The sequence below is a fragment of the Physeter macrocephalus genome, chromosome 14 (genome assembly GCF_002837175.3).
Source record: "Physeter macrocephalus isolate SW-GA chromosome 14, ASM283717v5, whole genome shotgun sequence".
Taxonomy (NCBI): Eukaryota; Metazoa; Chordata; class Mammalia; order Artiodactyla; family Physeteridae; genus Physeter; species Physeter macrocephalus.
In genome coordinates, this window is record NC_041227.1 from 85,385,280 (window position 1) to 85,409,334 (window position 24,055).

Sequence of the window (24,055 nt, forward strand, 5' to 3'; positions counted from 1 at the left end):
GTTTTTGTCTCCTCCCCTGGATTCTAAGTTCCGTGAGGGCAGGGACCCCATCTTTTCACTGCTGACCCCTTGGCATCTAACATTTGGTGGACACTCAGTAAATATTGGTATGAGGGAAGTTCAAAATACTCTCTGAACTGTGTTTTATGTTGGTACCTTTGATGCCGCTCGTGTACTTGGACGTGTTGCCGTGTCCTCTGTCTGTGCAGCCGTAACTGCTCACTTCCTTATTTTTCTTCCTTAGGAAAAGTACCTGGAAGCTATCAAAATATTTTCTGGTCCACTGAAAGGAATAGACCTGGGTATGTCCTTGATTATGACTCATTGCCATTTCTGTCTCATATGTCCCCATCTCTCAAATCAGAATCCATAAAAGCTGACGAAATTAAACCTTAAAATCAAATGCTTCATCCACGCGAGATGAATTTTTAAAATATTGCTTGCTGCACTTTCTGTGCCCTCACCTCCCGCCCCTCCCCAAACACGGGCCGGGGAGGCAGGAGTGAGTGAAAAGCTGCTGCGTGCTGCTGCGTGAGGTGGGGGTCTCCCTTGGGGCGCCGAGGCTCCGCCCTGGCCCAACAGGTGGTTCTCTCATCGAATGGCCTTGGGCCCCTTGTAGGGAGAAGGGCTGTGAGCAGCTGACTGGGCCCGGAGGCGCGTGGCCGCTTGATGCGAGGAGGCCTGGCCGATGTGCCGGCGGAGCCCGGTGCGTCTCTGGCTTGTTCTTCTGTAGAAACACGAGCGTTTGTTTTATTTCGGAATGTGTCCCGGGTCTCCGAGTTGAGAGGATCGGCTCTGGCCTCGCGATGCTGAGCGTTTGCCTGTGTCTCTCGCGTTGAAGTCTCGGCTCCGTGTTTATTTTAGCGGGTTATCGCCTGTGATCGTCGTGTGGCTGACCTAAATATTAGTGGCCGATGAAAATACGTTTTCGCCGTTTTCCTAAACGCTTGCGTTTACCCAGAAAGTCTGGCTTTGGCGCAGACTCCCGCCAGAATCCCAGAGCAGCTTGGTGCTCGCGGGCAGCGATGTGGACTTGATCCTCACGCCTCGTTCGCTGCTGCAGTCACTGTCCTGTGGTCTTTTCCCCGCAGCCGTGCGCCCCCACTCCGCGCCGGAATACCAGGACGAGACCATGACGGTCTTCCAGATCCCCATCCACGGTGAGTGTGAAGCCGCGATTCCCGGGAGTGGGAGGACGTGGGTCCGGGGTCAGGAAGGCAGGTGGCAAAAGAAACTGCCTGATCGCTGGCCTGTGTACCCGGCTCTGTGTTCTGAGCATGATTAGGGAGTTTAGCCGAGGAGTTCCTGCCTTTAAGGAGCTCATGACCTTGAGGACAGACGCATTGACCTCGTATGTCACGATCGTGGTTGCACTTTGGGGTGTCAGGTAATCAGGCTCTGCCCTCAGATCTGCCCGTTTATTGCCAGGGGTCATTGCCACAGGTGTGGGTGCCCTCCTGGGATGCAAGGACTTGGAGAGGTGGGCACAGGCGAGCCTTGTTTATAAGCAGCAGCGGCAGCCCGGCGGGAGTGCGGGTGGGGGTCAGAAGGGCTCGAGCTGCGGTCCTGACGTGGAGACGGGCAGTCCACGTGAGTCACTGCCGCGTCCGTGCCGCCCTGGGGTCTGGTTCACGCTCTCTGTCGGTCTCCCGACTGAGCGACGTGCACGGCCGGCTCCTCGACCGTCACCTGGTCTGCGCTTGCCGCGTGCAGAGGGGGGCAGACGAGCTCCCACCCCCGCCGGAGGAGCCCGGGGACCCGCCGGGGGAGGGGCCTGCGCCGGCCCGGCCTGGCTCACTCTCCTCGCGTGTCCTCCCCCGGCCGCGCCCCCAGCCTGGTGTGCCCCTGCCCGGTTCCCCGCTCCAGCACGTGGCCCCGCACCCTCCGACACGTGCGAGTGATCAGTGCTGAGCCCGCCCGGCGAGCCCGGAAGAGCGGGCGGCTCAGAGGGCTGGGCGGGGCGGGGGTCGCTGAGACCAGCAGCCGTGTGCCCGCCTCTTGGGGCAGGGATTTATTCCGTGCGCCACACCACGGCCTGCGGGATCTTAGTTCCCCAACCAGGAATCGAACCCGGGGCCCCTGCAGTGAAAGCATGCAGCCCTAACCGCTGGACAGCCAGGGAAGTGTTTTTTGACCTTGAGACTGACCTGACTGCCCAGTTAATGCCGCTGCTCGTGGCGATGGGGAACCTTGGGCCAGGGTCTGCACGGAGCGTGCTGGCGGCGCATAAACCAGCTGAGTGCGCGGGTGCTTTCTGCTCAGCACGCACTCTTGAGTCCGCGCTGCAGTCAGGCTGGGCCCCGGGCCGAAACCTCAAGATGAGGAGGAGGGGCCTGCAGCCCAGAGCCAGGCGGGGAGGTGGCCAGTAGGGGACAGGTGGGCGTAGTGGGCGACCTGGCTGTGGGCTTGCCCTCGGCGTGTGCCACTTGCTTGTTTCCCTTCCCGACCAGGTGAACAGGCGAATGGGAAGCACCAGCCAGCGCAGAGTCCGGAGGGGCCGAGTCCCGAGCCGTCTCCCGACTCGGGACCAGCGGAAGGGGAGCGGCACCCGGCGGATGGTAATGGCGCTTGGACCGCAGGCGCTGCTGGGGGTGGGGGTCTGTCTTAATCCGCCGGCCCCCTCCGCCCTACATTTGAATCTTTGTCATAAGAAAGGTCAGCGTGCAAAACAGACGCTTTTTCTTACCGCGTTAGGATTCAGCTGTGGGGCAGGTGAGAGGTTGTCTTTCAAAGCGGCCACACGAAGCTGTGGGGGCCAATCCGCAGCCCTGGGGAGCCCCAGGCTTTGGCTTCAGCTTAACCAGAGGAAGAGCAGGACCTGGCAAGTGATTGATTGGGAGGCTTTGTGTTTCTCCTTTTTTTTTTTTGGTATAAAGTTACATTGTTTATTTCCTCATACAGTATAGATCATTAAGTCTTCACAATTCATTACTGTCTTCGGATTTTTTTGTTTGAGTTCCCATTTCGCTGTAGCAGGTGAGTGTCATCCCCAAATCAAAATCACTTTTTTATGTGTGCGCCCATCATAGCTGCAGACCCCCCCCCACAAAGAAGGTGTTGCAGCACAGCGTCAGCAGAGCAGAGGAGGCACAGTGAACTTTTTGTCTCTCGTTAAGGCAGCGGTAACGCAAGTTAATTTTTCCTGAGTGCAGAACCTAACAGCTAAGCAGACAAAACAGTCATATCAACGAGTGGGTTTGCACCTTTTCTTCCAGAATGACAGCCTACTGGGAAACGGGATTAAAATTCCAGGATGAGACATATCAAACGAATTGGGCTGCTTGAGGATGCTGTTGTCCAGGGCTGGGCAGGGTTGATAAGTTCCTGTCTCTGCCCCGAGGCCGTGTCTGTCTGAGGACCGACAAGGGGCTGACCTGACCCTCTGTGCTGTCCCTTTTGGGTGGCTCAGGTGAGGGCTGACACCCACGTCGTTTCTGCAGGCCTTGTAGCTCTTGTGTTACTTCCCATATTTTTACGCTTGTTTGTAAAGCACGTTACAACTTACTCTTCCCCCTCATCTCCACTTCTAGGTAAAATGTGTCTTTTTTTTTTTTTTTCCTCTGTGGTATGCGGGCCTCTCACCGCTGTGGCCTCTCCCGTTGCGGAGCACAGGCTCCGGACGCGCAGGCTCGGCGGCCGTGGCCCACGGGCCCAGCCGCTCCGCGGCACGTGGGATCCTCCCGGACCGGGGCACGAACCCGCGTCCCCTGCATCGGCAGGCGGACTCTCAACCGCTGCGCCACCAGGGAAGCGCTGTGTCATTTTTAAAAACATTTCACTTGCCATTTTCTGGTTGGCATTTTGCATTTTTGTTTACTCAGATCTCAACACGAGTAGGAGAAGGAAAAGATCTGCTTGAGAAAAAATGCCAGTGTGTCTTGGACCCTTGTATCGGAACAGTTCCATCCATTTAAGTTTGTGTGAGGTCAGGTTAGGTATCGGATGATCCGCGATTTGTGGCACCTGGAGACATTGCTATTTACCTTGTGTGGTCGGATTTGTTTCTCCTCAGGTGTTGGCCAGAAAATGCACGGCAGGGACCCCTCCTTGGTCGTAGCTTTTGTCTGTAAGGTAAGCACCTTGCTGGACGCTCTACATGAACACGTGTCTGGTGACCTAAGGGTTTCCGGTAATTTGAAGGTGGCAGCTCCTACCGTCGCCTGTGTTCAGAGGAAACAGTTGCCCTGGTTCCCAGTAAACCACCTATGCTAGTATATGCTAGTATGTACTTTCAGATTCTCTTCCAGCCCGAGTCAGTCTACAGAGACATGTTTCATATTTGGCTGTGAGCCTCCCTCTTGAACTTCAGAAATAGTTGATAAGTTTCTGAAGTTAAAGACTTTTTTTTTTTTTTTAGGAATTTTTTTTTGTTTGAAGTATAGTTGACTTACAGTGTTGTGTTAATTACTGCTGTACAGCAAAGTGACTCAGTTATACACATATATACATTTTTTTTGTATTCTTTTCCATTATGGTTTATCACAGGATATTGAAGACAGTTCCCTGTGCTATGCAGTAGGACCTTGCTGTGTATCCATTCTATATATAATAGTTTGCATCTGCTAATCCCAACCTCCCACTCCATCCCTCCCCCGCACCCCGCCAACCACAATCTGTTCTCTATGTCCATGAGTCTGTTTCATAGATAAGTTCATCTGTGTCATATTTTAGATTCCATATATTAGTGATAGCATATGGTATTTGTCTTTCTCTTTCTGACTTACTTCACTTAGTATGATAATCTCTAGTTGGCATCCAAGTTACTGCAAATGGCATTATTTCATTTTTTTTTTTAAGGCTGAGGAGTATTCCATTGTATATATGTACCACACCTTTATTCATTCATCTGTTGATGGACATTTAGGTGGTTTCTATGTCTTGGCTGTTGTGAATAGTGCTGCTATGATCATAGGGGTGCATGCATCTTTTTGAATTAGACTTTTGTCTGGATATATGCCCAGGAGTGGGATTGCTGGATTGTATGGTAATTCTATTTTTGGTTTTCTGAGGAACTTCCATACTGTTCTCCATAGTGGCTGCACCAATTTACATTCCCACCAACAGTGTAGGAGGATTCCCTTTTCTCCACACCCTCTCCGGCATTTATTTGTAGACTTTTGAATGATGGCCATTCTGACCCGTGTGAGGTGGTAGCTCATTGTAGTTTTGATCTGCATTTCTCTAACAATTAGCAATGTTGAGCGTCTTTTCGTGTGCCTATTGGCCATCTGTATGTCTTCTTTGGAGAAATACCTGTTTAGGTCTTCTGCCCATTTTTGGATTGGGTTGTTTGGTTTTTCTGGTGTTGAGTTGTATGAGCGGTTTGTATATTTTGGAAATAAGCCCTTGTTAGTTGCATTGTTTGCAAATATTTTCTTCCATTCTACAGGTTGTCGTTTCATTTTGTTTATGGTTTCCTTTGCTGTGCAAAAGCTTGTAAGTTTGATTAAGTCCCATTTGTTTGTTTTTACTTCTGTTGCCTTGGGAGACTGACCAAGAAAACTTTGGTAGGATTTACATCAGAGAATGTTTTGACTATGTTCTCTTCTAGGAGTTTTATGGTGTCATGTCTTATGTTTAATTCTTTAAGCCATTTTGAGTTTACTTTTGTGTATGGTGAGAAGGTGTGTTCTAACTTCATTGATTTACATGTGGCTGTCCAACTTTCTCAACACCACTTGCTGAAGAGACTGTTTTTCCTGTTGTATATTCTTGCCACCTTTCTTGAAGATTAATTGGCGGTAGGTGTGTGGGTTTATTTCTGGGCTGTCTGTTTGGGTCCATTGATCCATTTGTCTGTTTTTGTGGCAGTACCATGCTGTTTTGCTTGCTGTAGCTTTGTAGTATTGTCTGAAGTCTGGGGGCGGATTATGTTTCCTGCTTTGTTCTTTTTCTTCAGGATTGCTTTGGCAATTCTGGATCTTTTGTGGTTCCATATGAATTTTAGTATTGTTCTACTTCTTTGAAAAATGTCATGGGTAATTTGATAGGGATCACATTAAATCTGTAGATTGCTTTGGGTAGTATGGCCATTTTAGCAATATTAATTCCTCCTATTCAAGAGCATGGGATATCTTTCCATTTCTTTAAATCATCTTCAACTTCCTTTACTAATGTTTTATAGTTCTCAGCATATGTCTTTCACCTCCTTGGCAAGGTGTATTCCTAAGTATTTTATTCTTTGGGTTGTGATTTTAAAAGGTATTATTTTTTAACATTCTCTTTCTGATATTTCATTGTTGATGTAAAGATATGCAACTGATTTCTGTATGTTCATCTTGTATCCTGCTACCTTGCTGAATTGGTTTATCAGTTCTGGTAGTTTCTGTGTGTAGTCTTTAGGGTTTTCTATATATAGTATCATATTATTTGTAAATAATGACAGTTTTGCCTCTTCCCTTCCAATTTGGATACCTTTAATTTCTTTTTCTTCTCTGATTACTGTGGCTAGGACTTACAATACTATATTGAATAGAAGAGGTGAGAGTGGAACATCCTTGTTCCAGATTTTAGCAGGAAGGCTTTCAGCTTTTCACCATTGAGTATTATGTTGGCTGTGGGTTTGTCATAAATAGCTTTTATTATCTTGAGACATGGTCCCTCTATACGTACTTTGATAAGAGTTTTTATCATGAATGGATGTTGAATTTTGTCAAATGCTTTTTCTGTATCTGTTGAGATGATCATGTGTTTTTTGTCTTTTGTTGACATGGTGTATCACATTGATTTGAGTATGTTGAACCACCCTTGTGAACTTGGGATGAATCCCACTTGGTCGTGGTGTGTGATCTTTTTTGTGTATTGTTGGGTTCAGTTTGCTAATATTTTGTTGAATTTTTGCATCTATATTCATCAAAGACATTGGCCTGTAATTTTCTTTTTTGGTGTTGTCTTTGTCTGGTTTTGGTATCAGGGTGATGATGGCTTCATAGAATGTCTTTGGGAGTGTTCCCTCCTCTTCAATTTTTTGGAAGAGTTTGAGAAGGATTAAAGGACTACTTTTTCACAAAAAGCTTTGTTTCCCTTCAAATGAATCAGGCCTTTATTGAGGCTCCTTCACTTCTTTTAGTTTATATCATCTTATTGTAGTTGTTACATTGCTGACATACTAATTTTTTTATTGGAGTATAGTTGCTTTACAATGTTGTGTTTCTACTGTATAGCAAAGTGAATGAGCTATACGTATACATATATCCCGTTTTTTTGGATTTCCTTCTGATTTACATCACCACAGAATTGAGTAGAGTTCCCTGAGCTATACAATAGGTTCTCATTACTTATCTATTTTATACATAGTATCAATAGTGTATACATGTCAATCTCAATCTCCCAATTCACCCCCCCCCACACTTGGTAGCCATACATTTCTTCTCTACATCTGTGTGTTTATTTCTGCTTTGTAAATAAGATTGTCTACACCAATTTTTTCAGATTCCACATGTATGCTTTAATATATGATATTTGTTTTTCTCTTTCTGACTTACTTCACTGTTTGACAGTTTTCCAGATCCATCCATATCTCTACAGATGACCCAATTTTGTTCCTTTTTATGTCTGGGTAATAGTCCATTGTATATATGGGCCACATCTTCTTTTTTCTTTTTTTTCTTTTGCAGTACGCAGGCCTCTCACTGCTGTGGCCTCTCCCGTTGCGGAGCGTAGGCTCCGGAAGCGCAGGCTCAGCGTCCATGGCTCACGGGCCCAGCTGCTCACGGCATGTGGGATCTTCCCGGACCGGGGCACGAACCCATGTCCCCTGTATCGGTCCTGGCTATTGTAAATAGTGCTGCAGTGAACATTGTGGTGCATGTCTCTTTTTGAATTATGGTTTTCTCAGGGTATATGCCCAGGAGTGGGATTGCTGGGTCATATGGTAGTTCTGTCTTTAGTTTTTTAAGGAACCTCCATACTGTTCTCCATAGTGTATTTTACATTCCCACCAACAATGCAGGAGGGTTCCCTTTTCTCCACACCCTCTCCAGCCTTCATCATTTGTCGACTGTTTGACAGTGGCCATTCTAACCAGCGTAAGGTGATAAACCTTGTTGTTTTGGTTTGCATTTCGCTAATATTTCGCGATGTTGGACATCTTTTCATGTGGTTTTTTTTGTAAACGGGGTAAGTAAAATGTACCTCTTGAAATTGGCTTCTCAGGTGTCTGCCCTCTTCTGAATTCTTTTGCGATGCCCTACCTGGGGCATTTCTGGAGGACAAGTGTCTTTCCTTGACAGCCCCACAGGCCTTGCGAGAATTCAGTGCCCATCAGCACGGGTTTCAAAGTTGTTGTTACAGGAAAGAGCCACAAGGCGGCAGCACTTCTCCATGCCCCACTCTTGTTTTTTCTTTTAATTTTTATTTTATATTGGAGTAGAGTTGATTTCCAAGTTTGTGTTTGTTTTAGGCATACAGCAACTTGATTTAGTTACACACTGACATATATGTATTCTTTCTCGGTTTCTTTTCCCAATATAAGTTCTTACAGTGTGTTCAGTAGCGTTCCCTGTGCTATTCAGTAGGTCGTTTTTGAACATCGACTGAATATAACCACCCTCCTAAATTATCCCCCCCATCTTTCCTTTTCGATAACCATAAGTTTGTTTTCTTAGTCTGCGAGTCTGTTTCTCTTTTGTAACTTAGTTGGATTGTATGAATGTATAGATTGCACCTGTAATTGATATAATATTTGTCTTTCTGTCTCTGACTTACTTCACTGAGTGTGATAATCTCTCAGTCCATCCTTGTTGCTGGAAATGGCATTAGTTTGTTCTTTTTTTATGGCCGAGTAGTATTCCAGTGCATATATGTACCACATATGCTTCATTTATCTGTCGTTGGATGATTCGGGTGCTTCTATGTCTCGGCTATTGTAAATAGTGCTGCCCTGAAAATAGGGGTGCTTGTGTCCTTTCGAATTAGGATTTTCTCCAGATCTAAGCCCAGGACTGGGATTGCTGGATCATACGCTAACTCTACGTTTAGTTTTTTAAGGAACCTCCATACTATTCTCCATAGCGGCTGTACCAATTTACATCCCCACCAACGGTGTAGGAGGGTTCTTTTTTCCCCATGCCCTCTCCAGTATTTATTCTTTGTAGACTTTTTTTTGACGATGACACCATTCTGACCCGTGTGAGGTGATACCTCATTGTAATTTTGATTTGCGTTTCTTTAATACTGAGTGATGTTGAGTATCTTTCCATGTGCGCTTTTTTTTTTTTAATACAGTGTGTGCATAATTTACTTCTTGAAATTGGCCTCTTGAAAGTCAGCCCTGTTTTGAATTCTTTTCCGATGATTTACCCCAGGGCATTTCTTGAGGGCAGGTGTCATTCACAGCCCCGCAGGCCTTGTGAAGATCAAGTGCCCCTCAGCACTGGTTTTAAAGTTGTTGTTACGGGAAACAGCCACAAGGCGGCAGCATTTCTCCGTGACTGGCTCTGGGTCCCCGGCCACCAGAGCCTGAGGCAAAGTGCTGTTCCTGGGTTGCCAGTTAGAGGGGAATGGGCCAGAAGAAACGCCCCAGGCTTGTGTCTCGTGACTTCTTCCCCTCACCCCTTACGGCCCGGTCCGCCTTCAGCCAGTCCCCACTCCGGCGTCACCGCTCTCCCGGGGGTGCTGTCTTCTGTGGGTAGGTGGGGCGACCCTAAGGAGGTGTGGAGCCCAGGGGACTCTCAGCTCTTCCAGCCCATGGGCTCCACCATCCTTTGGGCGCACCCTGCTTGGTTTCACTGTAGGAGGGCCCGCCTGGGTCTGGAGAGGGTGTGGGGCTCATTTGCTGGCATGTCCTCCCTGGCTCCCTTAGCCCTCGACGGTCCAGCCTTGGGCCCCAAGCCTGCTCGGGCTCCAGGGATGTGACGCCAGCTCAGGGCACCAAGGCCTGAGCGGCACAGATTTGGCATTTCTTTTTTTTCTTTTTTTCTCTTTTTCTATTTTAAATTTTATTTTTTATTGGAGCGTAGGTGACTTACAGCGTTGCGGGTTTTGTTATCACTGCTGTTTTTTCCTCCGTGTACAGGAACTTGATTTCCTTATACGTAGACCTATGTGTGTGCTTTTTCGGGTTCTCTTCCCATATCGGTTATTCCAGGGTGTTGAGTAGGGTTCCTTGTGCTGTAGCCTGGGTCCTTGTTGATTACTTTATAAATAGTAGTGTGTATATGTTAACCTCAACCTGCTCATGTCTCCCTGCCCACCACCTTTCCCTTTCGGTAACCACAGGTTTCTCTTCTAAGTCTGTGAGGTTGTGTCTGTTTTGTAAAGTTCATGTGTATCCACTTTTAGATTCCACCCGTGAGTGGTGTCATATGATACTTGTCTTTCCCTGTCTCACTACTTTCACTTAGTACGATCACCTCTACCTCCTTCCCTGTGGCTGGAAATGGCATTATTTCATTTTTTTTCTTTTTAATGGCTGAGTAATACTCCATTATGTCTATGGACCCCGTGGTGGGTTTTTTTTGTTTTTGTTTTTTAAATTACAGCAGAACTGTTTTTGAGGATTTGGGGATTGCTTTTTTAAAATTAATTTTTATTGGAGTATGTTTGCTTTCCAATGTGTGTTAGCCTCCAGTGCACAACAAAGTGAATCAGCCATACACGTACAGATATCCCCTCCTTTTTGGACTTCCCTCCCATGTAGGTTACCACAGTGCATTAGGTAGAGTTCCCTGTGCTATATGGTATGTTCCCAACAGGTGTCTATTTTATAAGTAGCATCAATAATGTGTATATGTCAATCCAAGTCTCCCAATTCCTCCCACCCCACCCGCTTTCCCCTTAATATCCATACATTTGTTCTCTACATCTGTGTCTCTATCTTGGCTTTGCAGATAAGATAACCTATACCTGTGTTCTAGATTCCACATATATGCGTTATTATACGACATTTGCTTTTCTCTTTCGGCCTTATTTCACTGTGTATGCCACTCTGTAGGTCCATCCACGTCTCTACAAATTACCCACTTTCGTTCCTTTTTATGGCTGAGTAATGTTCCATTGTATATACGTACCACATCTTCTTTATCCATTCCTCTCTTGATGGACATTTAGGTTGCTTCCATGTCTTGGCTATTGTAAATAGAGCTGCTGTGAGCATTGGGGTGCATGTATTTTTTTGAATTATGGTTTTCTCTGGGTATATGCCCAGTAATGGGTAGTCTATTTTTAGTTTTTTAAGGAAACTCCATGCTGTTTTCCATAGTGGCTGAATCAATTTGCCTTCCCACCAGTAGTGGATTGAAGGTTCCCTTTTCTCCACACCCTCTCCAGCATTTATTGTTTGTAGATTTTTTGATTATGGCCATTCTGACCAGTGTGAGGTGATACCTCATTGTAGTTTTGATTTGCATTATTCTGATAATTAGTGATGTTGAGCATCTTTTCACGTGCTCGTTGGCCATCTGTTTGTCTTCTTTGGAGAAATGTCTATTTAGGTCTTCTGCCCATTTTTTGATTGGGTTGTTTGTTTTTTTGATATTGAGCTGTTTGAGCTGCTTGTATATTTTGGAGATTAATCCTTTGTCACTCTGTCTGCAAATATTTTCTCCCATTCTGAGTGTTGTCCCTTCGTCTTGTTTATGGTTTCCTTTGCTGTGCAAAAGCTTTTAAGTTTCATTAGGTTCCATTTGTTTATTTTTGTTTTAATTTTCATTAGGGGATGGGTCGAAAAAGATGTTGTGATTTATGTCAAAGAGCGTTCTGTCTGCGTTTTTGTCTAAGAGTTTTATAGTGTCTGGCCTTACATTTAGGTCTTTATTCCATTTTGAGTTTATTTTTGTGTATGGTGTTAGGGAGTGTTCCAATTTCATTCCTTTATATGTAGCTGTCCAGTTTTCCCAGCACCACTTATTGAGGAGGCTGTCTTTTCTCCATCGTATATGTATTTTTTTAATTTTAAAAAATTTATTTATTTTTGGCTGCGTTGGGTCTTCATTCCTGAGCCCGGGCTTTCTCTAGTTGTGGCAAGCAGGGGCTACTCCTTGTCACGGTCCGCGGGCTTCTCATTGTGGTGGCTTCTCTTGCTGCGGAGCACAGGCTCTAGGCATGCAGCCTTCAGTAGTTGCAGCTCGCGGGCTCTAGAGCACAGGCTCAGTAGTTGTGGCACATGGGCTTAGTTGCTCCGCGGCATGTGGGATCTTCCCAGACCCGGGTTCAAACCTGTGTGCCCTGCATTGGCAGGCGGATTCTTAACCACTGCGCTACCAGGGAAGCCCTCTCCATTGTATGTTTTTGCCTGATTTGTCATAGATAAGGTGACCATATATGCGTGGGTTTATCTCTGGGCTTTCTATCCTGTTCCATTGATATATATATATATCTGTTTCTGTGCCAGTACCATACTGTCTTGATTACTGTGGCTTTGTAGTATAGTCTGAGGTCAGGGAGGCTGATTCCTACAGTTCTTATATCTCTGTTTCTGTGCCAGTACCATACTGTCTTGATTACTGTGGCTTTGTAGTATAGTCTGAGGTCAGGGAGGCTGATTCCTACAGTTCTGTTTTTCTTTCTGAAGATTGCTTTGGCTATTGGTGGTCTTTTGTGTTTCCATACAAATTGTAAAATTTTTTGTTCTAGTTCTGTGAAAAATGCCATTGGTAGTTTGATAGGGATTGCATTGAATCTGTAGATCGCTTTGGGTAGTATAGTCATTTTCACAATATTGATTCTTCCAAGCACATGGTATATCTCTATATGTGTTTGTGGTCATCTTTGATTTCTTTCATCAGTATCTTAAAGTTTTCTGCATACAGACGTTTTGCCTCCTTAGGTAGGTTTATTCCTAGGTATTTTATTCTTTTTGTTGCAGTGGTAAGTGGGATTGTTTCCTTAATTTCTCTTTCTGGTCTTTTGTTGTTAGTGTGTAGGATTGCCAGAGATTTCTGTATATTAATTTGTATCCTGCAACTTTACTAAATTCATTGATTAGCTTTAGTAGTTTGCTGGTGGCATCTGTAGGATTTTCTATGTATAGTATGTCACTTGCAAACAGTGACAGTTTTACTTCTTCTTTGCCAGTTTGGATTCCTTTTATTAGTATAGTCTGAAGTCAGGGAGGCTGATTCCTACAGTTCTGTTTTTCTTTCTGAAGATTGCTTTGGCTGTTGGTGGTCTTTTGTGTTTCCATACAAATTGTAAAATTTTTTGTTCTAGTTGAATGATGTGGCTAGGACTTGCAAAGCTATGTTGAATACTAATGACGAGAGTGGGCACCCTTGTCTTGTTCCTGATTTTAGAGGAAATCGTTTCAGTTTTTTCACCATTGAGAATAGTGTTTGCTGTGGGTTTGTCACATATGGCCTTTATTATGTTGAGGTAGGTTCCCTCTCTGCCCACCGTTTGGAGAGTTTTTATTACACATGGGTGTTGAATTTTGTTGAAAGCTTTTTCTGCCTCTATTGAGATGATCATATGGTTTTTATCCTTCAATTTGTTAATATGGTGTATCACATCGATTGATTTGCATATATTGAAGAATCGTTGCATCCCTGGGATAAATCCCACTTGATTGTGGTGTATGATCTTTTTTGTGTGTTGTTGGATTCAGTTTGCTAATATTTTGTTGAGAATTTTTGCATCTATATTCATCAAAGATACTGGCCTGTAATTTTCTTTTTTGGTGTTGTCTTTGTCTGGTTTTGGTATCGGGTGATGGTGGCTTCATAGAATGTCTTGGGGAGTGTTCCCTCCTCTTCAGTTTTTTGGAAGAGTTTGAGAAGGATTAAAGGACTACTTTTTCACAAAAAGCTTTGTTTCCCTTCAAATGAATCAGGCCTTTCTTGAGGCTCCTTCACCTCTTTTAGTTTATGTCATCTTACTGTAGTTGTTACACTGCTGATGTACTAATTTTTTTATTGGAGTGTAGTTGCTTTACAATGTTGTGTTTCTACTGTATAGCAAAGTGAATGAGCTATACGTATACATATATCCCATTTTTGGGGATTTCCTTCTGATTTACATCACCACAGAATTGAGTAGAGTTCCCTGAGCTATACAATAGGTTCTCATTACTTATCTATTTTATACATAGTATCAATAGTGTATACATGTCAATCTCAATCTCCCAATTCACCCCCCCCCCACTTGGTAGCCATACATTTCTTCTCTACATCTGTGTGTCTATTTCTGCTTTGTAAATAAGATTGTCTACACCAATTTTTTCAGATTCCACATGAATCAGGCCTTTATTTAGGCTCTTTCAACTCTGTTTTAGTTTATATCATCTTACTGTAGTCATTAAGCTGCTGACATTGGACTAATTTTTTTTTTCTCTCATTTTATAACAACAAAGTTTAACAGTCCAGAAAAGTCACATGACCTTGGTGGGTCGACACTGGACTAATTTTAATATTGGCTAGCATTCACAGAGGCCTAGATTGGTAAACTGAAGTTGGTCAAATTCTGTGAAAATGTTATTACAGTCACGTGTTTTTCAGATCTAATTGCTTACTTTCAGTAGGACTTTGCATTAAAATTTTATTATACTAGAACCTGCAGCAAACAGTTGTCTGATCTCTGGTAAGACTACATTGCTTTCTTGTGAGCTCTGATTTTTTTTTTTTTTTAAGCAATATATTTGATTTAAAGTCGACTTGGTAAAGTTGATTTAATAAAATACATTTGTAATTTTCATCCATTTGTAAAAAATTTTAACACCAGCAAGTGAACACAGTTATGAAAGGTTAGTAGTAATATTACTTGTTAGTTGTAAGATTGTTGCCGGTATAACTTCCATCAACTTACTTAGATAGTAAAAAGTAATATCTATATCTATAAAAATAGTTTGTATCTATTTTACTTAGATATAAAAAGTACTTAACTTTTATAAAAGTTAAGTACTGTTGCCCTTAGGCTTGTTACTTCTGTGTGTCTGAATTTTTAGGCAGCAGAATGATTTTTTAGAGCAGTTTAAGTGGTAATCTTTTGAGTGGCATTGCGTCAACCCTTCCCGAACAGATCACGTCGAACATGGTGTGTTCTGTGTGATCAGGGCGCTGTTTGGGGGCGGCTGTCCTGGGAGCCAGGTCGCCGCAGGCTGTGTCCTGGCCTCTGGCTCCTCCCATTTTTTGCTGCTGCCCCCGAGAGCCGCTCCCACCGTGTCATCTTGCAGCCGCTTTTCCCTTTCCTGAAAGTTGGCTGCTTCTCCGCTAAGGGTTCAGAAGGCGGTAAAGCAAAGCTAGTTCAAGTTCTGGGAGGTGGGAGAAATAGGCTCTGGGTGTGAGGGTCTGAGAAGCTCTTGTCTGATAGGAGCCTGGGCTTCGGGCAGCCATCTGCTGCCCTGGGGCCTGTGAGCTGGCGTTCGGTTTTCAGACGGGAACAACTTTCTCCACGGGTTGAACTGAGCTTGTAGTGGAGGCACGGGTTTCGTCGGCCTTAGGCCTGACATTCCTGTGAAACATCAGAGACATTTTGCTTCCATCCAGTTTCATCTGGGTCTGTGGTCACCACAGTGCTTGTTAATGTCGTTATCTGAAGGTGTCATCTAGGTTCTGTCATCTTTGTATGATGTGCTCACATTAAGCTGTCATCATTCCTCTAGGATAATGTTTTTCCAAGATAGAAAATCCTAGAGTCCTAATAAGGCTTTTGGATCCAAACTGGAGACTTGGCCTTAAGAGTAGTTTCCTAAATTCAGGAAGTTAAAAGGAAATGCAAATAGCTTCTAAAGATCTAAGGAAGAAAATGAAATTCAAATATAAGTCAACCCTGAAAGATTTATTAACATTTTATGCCATTTCTGACTTTTTCCTGTTATTAGGTATGAAATATGTGGATTTCTAAAACATTGGGACATGACTTTTTAAGTACAGAATGATTATGAGGTTTGGTGTTAGGATTGTCGGTTTCCCTTTTAACGTAATAAGAGAAACTGGGAACTTTTTATTGTAACTTTGTATAAAAGCAACAGCACAGTTTTGCCAAATACGTGAAAAGTAGAGGAGAAAAACCATCCACACGCTCTACCCCGTCCTTGTCACTGGAATGCCATGTCACATGGTGGTTACGTGATCATTTCTGCTAGAACGTGTTCTGGTGACACTCCTTTGGCTGTTACTTGACCCGCGCAGGATGATAAAAGCAACAGTGTTTTCTCCTCCAGGTACTTGGAGGACATGTCTTATTTGATATGGAAATGGATTGCATTTTATTAGATGTGTAAGGAGTTAATGGGAAATAAAACACCTTGGTTTTAAATCATTAAGCTTTTAGTGCTAAACTCAACTGATTTCAAAACGAATGATGAAAACCAAGCTTCTTCATCAGTCACTGGAATTACATGGAGATCTCTTCCTTACAGCTCCACATGAAGAAGGGAAACTTCTTAGTACTCAAAGCGAAGGAGCTGGGCCTCCCAGTGTGAGTGGCGGGGACAGCTGGGGGGCCTCGCCGGGCGCTCTGAGCTCCCAGAGCCCCGCCCTCACCGCGGCCTCGCCTCTCGTTTCAGCGGAACAGCTGCCATCGCACCCATCATTGCTGCTGTCAAGGACGGGAAGAGCATCACGTTCGAAGGAAGAGAGGTGAGGTGCCCTGTTGCTGCGGTCTCGGCAGTGACAGGCAGGGGCTGGGACGCTGGACAGAGTCACTGCCTGGGTCAGGCCCTGCAGACACCACTTTGGAGGGCACTGAACAGCTTGGATTTCAGCACTTAGCTGAGCGATAAAATAGGGTCTCTTGTCTAGGCTTGTCCCGCACATCAGCACTGGCCGTGTCGGGCCGTTTCTGGAGGTTGTCTCTAGGATTTGGGGGTCTCCTTATAGGATGGATGCTTTCCCTTGTACTTGAGCTCAGGGTGGACCCCATAAGGGTGGAAATCGGATGCGTGGCCCAAGGGAGTGACGTTGTCACGAGATGTGAGGACGTCAGGACCACACGACCTGAGAGAACCATGCGTGCCATGCCGGGCCGTCTGGCCACTTCAGGTGTGAAATGCCCTCTGCCAGCCGGTGGCCGCCTGTCTGCGTGTCAGCGGAGAGGGCGAGAAGGGTGCAGGTGGTGATCTTATGTCGGCTCTTCTCTGGAGGGTGATGCGGCGTTAGCAGGTGACTCCAGGGCCTGTCCTGGGAGCACATCCTGACCTCAGTGACTTCACAGATTTTGCCTGAAGAGGTCTGCACCGCCCCAGACCCCAGGGTCGCTTTCGTTGTGGTAGAGTGTCCAGACGAAGGATTCATTCAGCCCCTCTGTGAGAGTGCCACCTTCAGGAGGTAAGGAGGGGTCTCCGGGCGGAGAGGTGAGGGCCGACGCCGCTCGGGGAGGCCGGCCTGGCACTGACCTGTGGCTGCCCCGGCCGAGGCCTGGGCCTCCACGGCTCCGCGCAGTGCCCTCCCTGGCTGCCCGGCCCCGGATCCGTGTGTCCTGAGTTTGCGCCACTTGACCCAGCAGAGCCCCCTGCTTCCTTCCTCCCAGTTTCCAAGGAAGAGCCGAAGCCCCCGTGGCCCTGGTGGTCCACATGACCCCGGAGCACGTGCTCCTGGACAGCAGATACCAGCAGTGGATGGAGAGGTAGGAGCCCCGGCGCACGCCAGCCACGGTTCCACCGCCGCCCCTGCCCCCCCGCCTGAGCTCTCCCTGGGGTTCCCGCCCTCCCTGGATCCTGGGGGCGTCCCCACTGTGAAGACCGTCCCCGCTTGCCTGGGGCTGGTTTCCTCAGCTCTGAGCAGATCCTGCCCCTGGACAATCCCGTGCGTGTTTCCTAAAGAAGAGTCTCGCGAGGGTAAAGCCGCAGCTTCAGTTTATTGAATGTCCGCGACACGTCAGGCAGCGTGTTTAACACGCTTCGTTTCCCTCTCCCGATCTTGCCGACAACCCACATTCAGCGACCGGGAGGACGGCTCCCACTCTCCTGGTTTCGGCGGCCGAGGCCGGCGCCGGTGGAAGGACTTGCTGGGGTTGGACCTGGGCGCGTGGTGACGCGCGGTGACACCGCCCTCCCCCGCCGGCCCCGGCAGTCCCTCCTCGGCGCCCTGGTCCTCTGCCGCTCGGGGTCTGAGTGCCGACACCCATCCCTGCTTTCCTCTTTCTCCCCCCGTGCTCCGTGTTTCCAAGTCCCCAGCACCGGACCTGCTGCTGGTTGTCCTGGCGCTCTTCCCCCACGCCCAGGGCCTCTGACCTTGCAGAGACGCCGGGCTCGGAGGAGGAGGAGCAGGGCTGTGTCTGGCCGCCCCGTGGGTGGGAGCCTTCCCAGAAGGACACCGTGCCGACTGTGCGCGTCCGTCTTAGGTTCGGGCCCGACACCCAGCACCTGGTTCTGAACGAGCAGTGTGAGTCGGTCCACAACCTCCGCAGCCACAAGATCCAGACGCAGCTCGGCCTCATCCACCCCGGCATCTTCCCCCCGCTCGCCAGCCTCCGCCCCCAGGTAGGGGCCCCGCTTGGCCCGTTGCCCACCCCCCAGGCAGCTGCCCCCCGCGGACCGCGGCTCCGTCTCTTGCAGGAAGGACGGCTTGCCCCCTGCGTGCCCCTGGTCCGCGGCCAGTGTCTCCTCAAGTACCAGCTCCGGCCCCGGCGCGAGTGGCAGAGGTCGGTGCGCTCTCAGTTGGCGGGGGGCGGGGCGCGTCAGGCTCGTTCTGGGGGGGCCGGGGGCCAGTGGTGCAGGCTGCTCAGCCGCGTGGTCTCCGCGTCGGACCCGGGAAGAGCCACAGACGATAGGGGGCGGACTGTGGCCGCATCCCGTTATAAGCTGATCTGGGGAGGCCGGGAGACGAGGGCTGACGGCCCTCCTTTCCCAAAAGTTGCCTCTGCTAACAGCCGTGGGTGTGCGTTGTTTTGGAACGTGGAAGATGAGGGAGCGCAGGGTGAAGAAAGTCAGTCAGCCCTAATCCCGTCACCCTGACACGGCGATGGTTGACATTTGTGTTTATCTTTGAGCACGTGGGGATGTGTTAAAATACACGTCTACACCGTGGGTTTAGGGCCTGACGCGCTGCCAGTCTTTTCCCGCGTCACGATAGTCTTCGTAAGGACACTGTCGCCGGTATTCCAGATACGGGTGTTGGTGCGTTGGAGGCATTTCCAGCTTTTCGCTGTTGTAACGAAACAAGTGCTTTATTTAAAAGTCCTTGAGGAGAACCGTGTTCCCTTAGGGTGATTGTGAGAGGGGGATTAGCGGGTCGGGGGCGGCACTGCCCGAGGCACCTGGTGAAAGGCACTGTAGCATTCACCCCAGCCAGTCGGTCACCTGAGAGGTGCTTACTGCCCTGTGTCTTTAACTTTTAAAACCTCACCCTTGAATAACTGGAAGTGCCCTGTGCACGCCGTGGTGTCTGTGTCCGGGCAGACCCCGTTCTGGGCCACTGCTGGACGCTGGGCACTGTCGCGGTAATAGTTGGGGCCCTCGAGGGGCTCCCTTCCCTCCCCTCCCCCCGCCCCGGGGCATGCCCGATGCCAGCGGGTGTAGCGAGCAGAGGTCGGGAGGCTGCGTAGAGTGCCCGCACCGTCCCCCCCGCGGATGCCAGGAGGGCCAGGGCTGCCCCGTCCCGCTTTGAGCTGAGAGGTTCTGAGCAGCCTGAGCCGGGAGAAGGCCTGCCGGCAGGAGAGCGGAGCTGCCCCAAGCCCCAGTCACTTAGATTTGAAAGCGCTTTCTGCGGGCGGTCCCAGGGATTGAGCTGGATGGGCAGGGTGTTTGCCTGGGGCCACACGCTCCCCTGATGCCCCGAGACGCCGCCTTCTTGCAGGGATGCCATCATGACCTGCGACCCTGAGGAATTCATTGCCGAGGCCCTGGAGCTGCCCAGTTTCCAGGAGAGCGTGCAGGAGTACAGGAAGGCTGTGCAGGACGGCCCGGCCCCGGCGGGTGAGCCAGCCCGGGACCAGCCCCAGCGTCTCCTGGCCTCTGCCCTCCTGCAGCCGTTCGCACAGCACTGAGTGGAGGGCCAGCGTGGCCCCGTCGAGCCCCGTGTACCTGTCGAAGCCATTGCTTCTCTGGCCTCCGCTTAAGACCCCCAGCGCCGGCCCCCGCCTGGACCGGTTAGGTTGGAGGCTAGGTGACGGTGCCCAGACTGTCCTGGCGAGGCCCACGCTGAGCTGAGTGCGGCGGCCCCGGGGCCTCCCGTGAGGCCCTGGGCAGAGCTGGCAGTCTGGTCCTGGCTCTGCCGGGAAGGATCCACGGAAGGTTCCCGGCACGGCACCCGCCTGGCTGGGCTCTCTCCGCCCTGACAGGAAGAGCGGTCCGGGGAACTCCGTGACCTCTTTCCGGCGCTTGGTTTTCCCAGCGTTGTGTTCAGCTCACGGATGAGGCGGAGAAACAAGGCTGGACCAGAGGGCGGGCTCAGGTTTAAGCCAGCTGGCACCAGGCCGGTATTTCAGGAAGATGACCTCCTGGCTGCACGTGCCGTGGGCTTGAGATGGGTTTCTGGTTTGCACGTTAAAGGTCCACTTAGGTCACACGTAAACGTGCACCCGGGGCCTGTCGGGCCGGGCGGGGCCCATCTTCAGAATCTAGGCGGCTCTGCCTCTTCTCTGCGGAGCTGGCCCCCCCTCAGAGCCCCTGCAAAGTGCAGCAGGGCCTGTGCCGGGGGTCCCCAGCCCCGGGAGATAAATGCTGACTTGTAGCATGAAAAGGTGGCCTTTGCTATTTAACACTTAGAGCAACTCTGCTGAAGAAAGGCCCATGGAATTCCTTCCCTCTCCTTCCCAGGCAGTGCCGGGGCCCCTCGCCCCAGGCCCGTGTGTAAGGAGGTCCGACCACCAGCCCCTCCTGGGGAGCTGGACCTAACTCCAGTGCTGGCTCACTTCTGACCCGAAGAAGTGAACAGCTTGACGTGTGTCCTTCCGTAGAGAATAGAGGCCGGTACCCGGAAGTGGTCTTCCTCGGAACGGGCTCCGCGGTCCCCATGAAGATCCGGAATGTCAGCTCCACTCTCGTCAACGTCAGGTATTAATCGTTGCACGGGGGGCGCCTGTCAGCGGGGAGCCCTGGCTTTGCTCAGCAGACCCTGCTCCACCCGCCGGGCTAACGTGGAGGTGCGAGCCTGTACGCCCCTGGAGGCCGTCTTGGCTGGGGGCCCGGGGGGGTGGGGGGTCAGGCGGTGTTCGGCCTCCGTAGCTAGCTGGACCGGAGGGAGTCACCGCAGTTGGCCACCCGTTACTTACGGCTTCGGGTGAAAACCGCTGACGTGTATGCCGTCGCCCTGCTGAGGGCCGGTCTCGCTAAGTTTTCCACGTCCCTCCCGTGAACCAGTGACTGGCCACCTCCCGCACCCCCGTCAGCGGTGCGCCTGCCCCAGGCTGCCGACGGCTGGCGGCGGGGCAGACCCGGGCCAGGACTCGCGGCCGCCTCTGTGTCCCAGGGCCCCTCCCCGGGGCCGCTGGGGTGCGGAGCGGCTTCGGGGCTCCCGCGTTTGCCTGGTGCTGGTGGTCCGCAGGGAGGTGGACCAGGGCCGCCTGCGGGAAGCCAGGCTCGTTTTTAAGCTTTGCTTTGTCATCCGGGTGCTGGTGGGGGATGGCTAACGGCCGAATAACGTGTTAAACGTACTTGGCGGTTGTAAGGGGCACCCCGACAGCAGAAGCGCACGGGTCTGGGACGTGTTTCTCTTGTGACGGGGGAGCTGGCGGGGTTCCCGGAGGGCGTTGGTGCGGCCGCTGTCCCCGGGCCGCGCCAGCTGAAGCCGAGCCTCCGGCCCTCCTGGCGGCCACAGCAGCTGCCGCCACGTTCCTTCTAAGCAGAGCCTTGTGGGTTTCATGTCCTCACCCGCTCCTTCCGCAGAAACCCTCTGGGTGCCCGGCATCTGTGTAGCTCTAGGTACGCTCCGTACGCTTCACAGAGCGTCGCGACGGTGTTTCGTGTCACGAGGACGGACGTGTGAGGCCACCATCCCCTTGACAGCAGCTCCCGAGGGAGGAGCCGAGCGGTCCAGGGAGACGGGCACTCAGCCTCGTCCTGCCCTCCTCCCTGAGGGCAAACCATCTCCCGTAGCTCCGACGCGTCCCTGCTGCTGGACTGCGGGGAGGGCACCTTCGGGCAGCTGTGCCGCCACTACGGGGACGAAGTCGACCGGCTCCTGGGCACCCTCGCCGCCGTGTTCGTGTCCCACCTGCACGCGGACCACCACACGGTGAGCGGTCCGCCTCCCTCTTCCTGGCCGCGCACCTCCGCCCGGGCCTGGGCTCGTCCGCAAGACGGGCGCCACGTGCGTCTCCCCTCGCCACGCGGCTGCTCGGAGCTGCCCTCGCCCGGAGGCGGGCGAGCGCCGGGCACCCAGGGGCCCCAGCGCGAGAAGGCGGTCGGGTGTGGACCTGAATGATCCGTGACCCCTCCTCCTTCCCAGGGCTTGCTGAACATCCTGCTGCAGAGGGAGCGGGCTCTGGTGAGTGGCGCTAGACTGGGCTGCCCTTTTGCCTTTCTTTGCAATGAGCGCGCGCGCACAGCCATACCGCGGGCCGCTGCACGCCGTTTTCCCTGCAACGCGCGCCGTGTGCTCGGCGCTCTGATCTCCCCATTCCAGGTGTCGCTGGGGAAGCCGTGCCACCCGCTGCTCGTAGTGGCCCCCACCCAGCTCCGGGCCTGGCTCCAGCAGTATCACAACCAGTGCCAGCCGCTGCTGCACCACGTCAGGTGAGCGCCCGGCCCGGGCCCCGGACGGTGAGCGCACGAGGCAGGCTCAGACCGTGGGGAGACGGTGAGGCGGTTCCCACCTCTAAACGTTCCTCTGCCTCGACACGTTTCTCCTCGGCCCTCCTCACTTCTGTTCCCGATCCTAGATCTTTGCCAACGCTTCGCCCAGAAACAGTTCCAGGGCCGAGCGCCCTTGCTCCCTGCCTCAATGACGGAATTAAATTGTTTCTTTATCGTAGCGATTTGGGGGTCCTCTCCAGTCAGTGACTTGAACTTCAGATTAAATGTTTGTTTTTTAATCTTCTCACAGTATTATTCCTGCCAAATGCCTTCAGAAAGGAGCTGAGGTCTCCAACCCCAAAGTGGAAAGGTTGATCAGTTTGCTGCTGGAAACCTGTGGCTTGGAGGAGGTTAGGGGAGGGCCTGGGCGCGGGAGGGCAGGTTCGGGGACAGGGGCGTGTGACGTGGGGAGGAGGGGGCGAGGCGGTAGCTGGGCCACGAGCCCATCACCCGCTTCCTCAGTTTCAGACCTGCCTGGTCCGGCACTGCAAGCACGCCTTCGGCTGTGCGCTGGTCCACACGTCGGGCTGGAAGATGGTTTATTCTGGGGACACCATGCCCTGTGAGGCTCTGGTCCAGATGGGTGAGTAGGGGCAGCCACCTCTGGTACCCCCGACGATTCTGGTTGTCCTGACTCGCAGCCTCCTCCCGGGGCCCGGGGGCAAGTGCTGTGGGCACCCCAGGCCGAACGGTGTTCTCAGAGCACCTGTGCTTACGCTCTAGGCAAGGACGCCACTCTCCTGATCCACGAGGCCACCTTGGAAGATGGTCTGGAAGAGGAAGCCGTGGAAAAGACACACAGGTAGCGGAGCCCCCTGAGCCTGCGTCAGCAGTCCGTCCCGCTCCTCCCCGCTGATGCTGGGCTGGTCTGCTTCCCTCCAGGGGCCCTGGGGGCTTCTGACCCCAGGCAGCTGTCTCCCGAGCCTCTGCCTTTATTTCTGCAGCGCCCTGCAGGCAAGGTTCTGGGGGAGGTGCGGCTTGGGAAAGAACTGGAAATAACGCTGAATAAGTGGGAGGCCGGGGGCGGACCTTGTGCCCTTTAAGGGAAGCGCGTGTTGCCCCAAGTCGGCAGCCGCTGCTTTTCTCAGCGGTGCTCGCTGGCGGGAGGCCTGAGAGCACAGAGCCTGGGCTTCCCTGGCGGCGGTGGGAAGACCGGCTCTGGGAGGGGGGTTGGTGTTGGCAGCAGGAAGCCCCGTCCCCCGAGCGGGCGGAGTCTGGGGGCGGGGGCTGCGTGACCCGCCCCCTTCGGCCTCGTGTCGCCCCGCCTCTGCAGCACCACCTCCCAGGCCATCGGCGTGGGGCTGCGGATGAACGCGGGCTTCGTCATGCTGAACCACTTCAGCCAGCGCTACGCCAAGATCCCGCTCTTCAGCCCCGACTTCAACGAGAAAGTCGGCATCGCCTTCGACCACATGAAGGTCTGGGACCGCCGGGGCGGGGCGGGGC

General features: G+C 50.9%; 2 protein-coding genes across 5 annotated transcripts in view; one reads left to right on the forward strand and one right to left on the reverse strand.

Annotated features, from left to right (window-relative positions):
• The window catches only part of ELAC2 (elaC ribonuclease Z 2), a 35,771-nt gene that overhangs the window by 10,397 nt on the left and 1,319 nt on the right, over positions 1-24,055 (forward strand). The window contains exons 4-22 of one of the 3 annotated variants that reach the window (XM_024127897.2): positions 245-302; positions 1,092-1,160; positions 2,451-2,558; positions 4,013-4,071; positions 16,295-16,353; positions 16,442-16,514; positions 17,089-17,201; positions 17,404-17,499; positions 18,217-18,355; positions 18,431-18,516; positions 19,671-19,789; positions 20,773-20,869; positions 21,911-22,049; positions 22,263-22,301; positions 22,440-22,549; positions 22,860-22,959; positions 23,072-23,192; positions 23,333-23,411; positions 23,883-24,027. In XM_024127897.2, coding sequence (XP_023983665.1) covers positions 245-302; positions 1,092-1,160; positions 2,451-2,558; positions 4,013-4,071; positions 16,295-16,353; positions 16,442-16,514; positions 17,089-17,201; positions 17,404-17,499; positions 18,217-18,355; positions 18,431-18,516; positions 19,671-19,789; positions 20,773-20,869; positions 21,911-22,049; positions 22,263-22,301; positions 22,440-22,549; positions 22,860-22,959; positions 23,072-23,192; positions 23,333-23,411; positions 23,883-24,027 — 1,809 coding nt within the window. Of the gene's footprint in view, positions 1-244; positions 303-1,091; positions 1,161-2,450; positions 2,559-4,012; positions 4,072-16,294; positions 16,354-16,441; positions 16,515-17,088; positions 17,202-17,403; positions 17,500-18,216; positions 18,517-19,670; positions 19,790-20,772; positions 20,870-21,910; positions 22,050-22,262; positions 22,302-22,439; positions 22,550-22,859; positions 22,960-23,071; positions 23,193-23,332; positions 23,412-23,882; positions 24,028-24,055 lie in introns of all 3 variants that reach the window. The other 2 variants (XM_024127896.2, XM_007104505.3) reach the window with 2 other exon arrangements.
• Positions 18,549-24,055, reverse strand: part of ARHGAP44 (Rho GTPase activating protein 44) — a 158,280-nt gene continuing 152,773 nt past the window's right edge. For both annotated transcript variants that reach the window (XM_028499018.2, XM_028499019.1), the window contains one exon: positions 18,549-19,019. In XM_028499018.2, the coding sequence (XP_028354819.1) occupies positions 18,892-19,019 (128 nt within the window). In that variant the 3' untranslated portion in view covers positions 18,549-18,891. The remainder of the gene's footprint in view (positions 19,020-24,055) is intronic.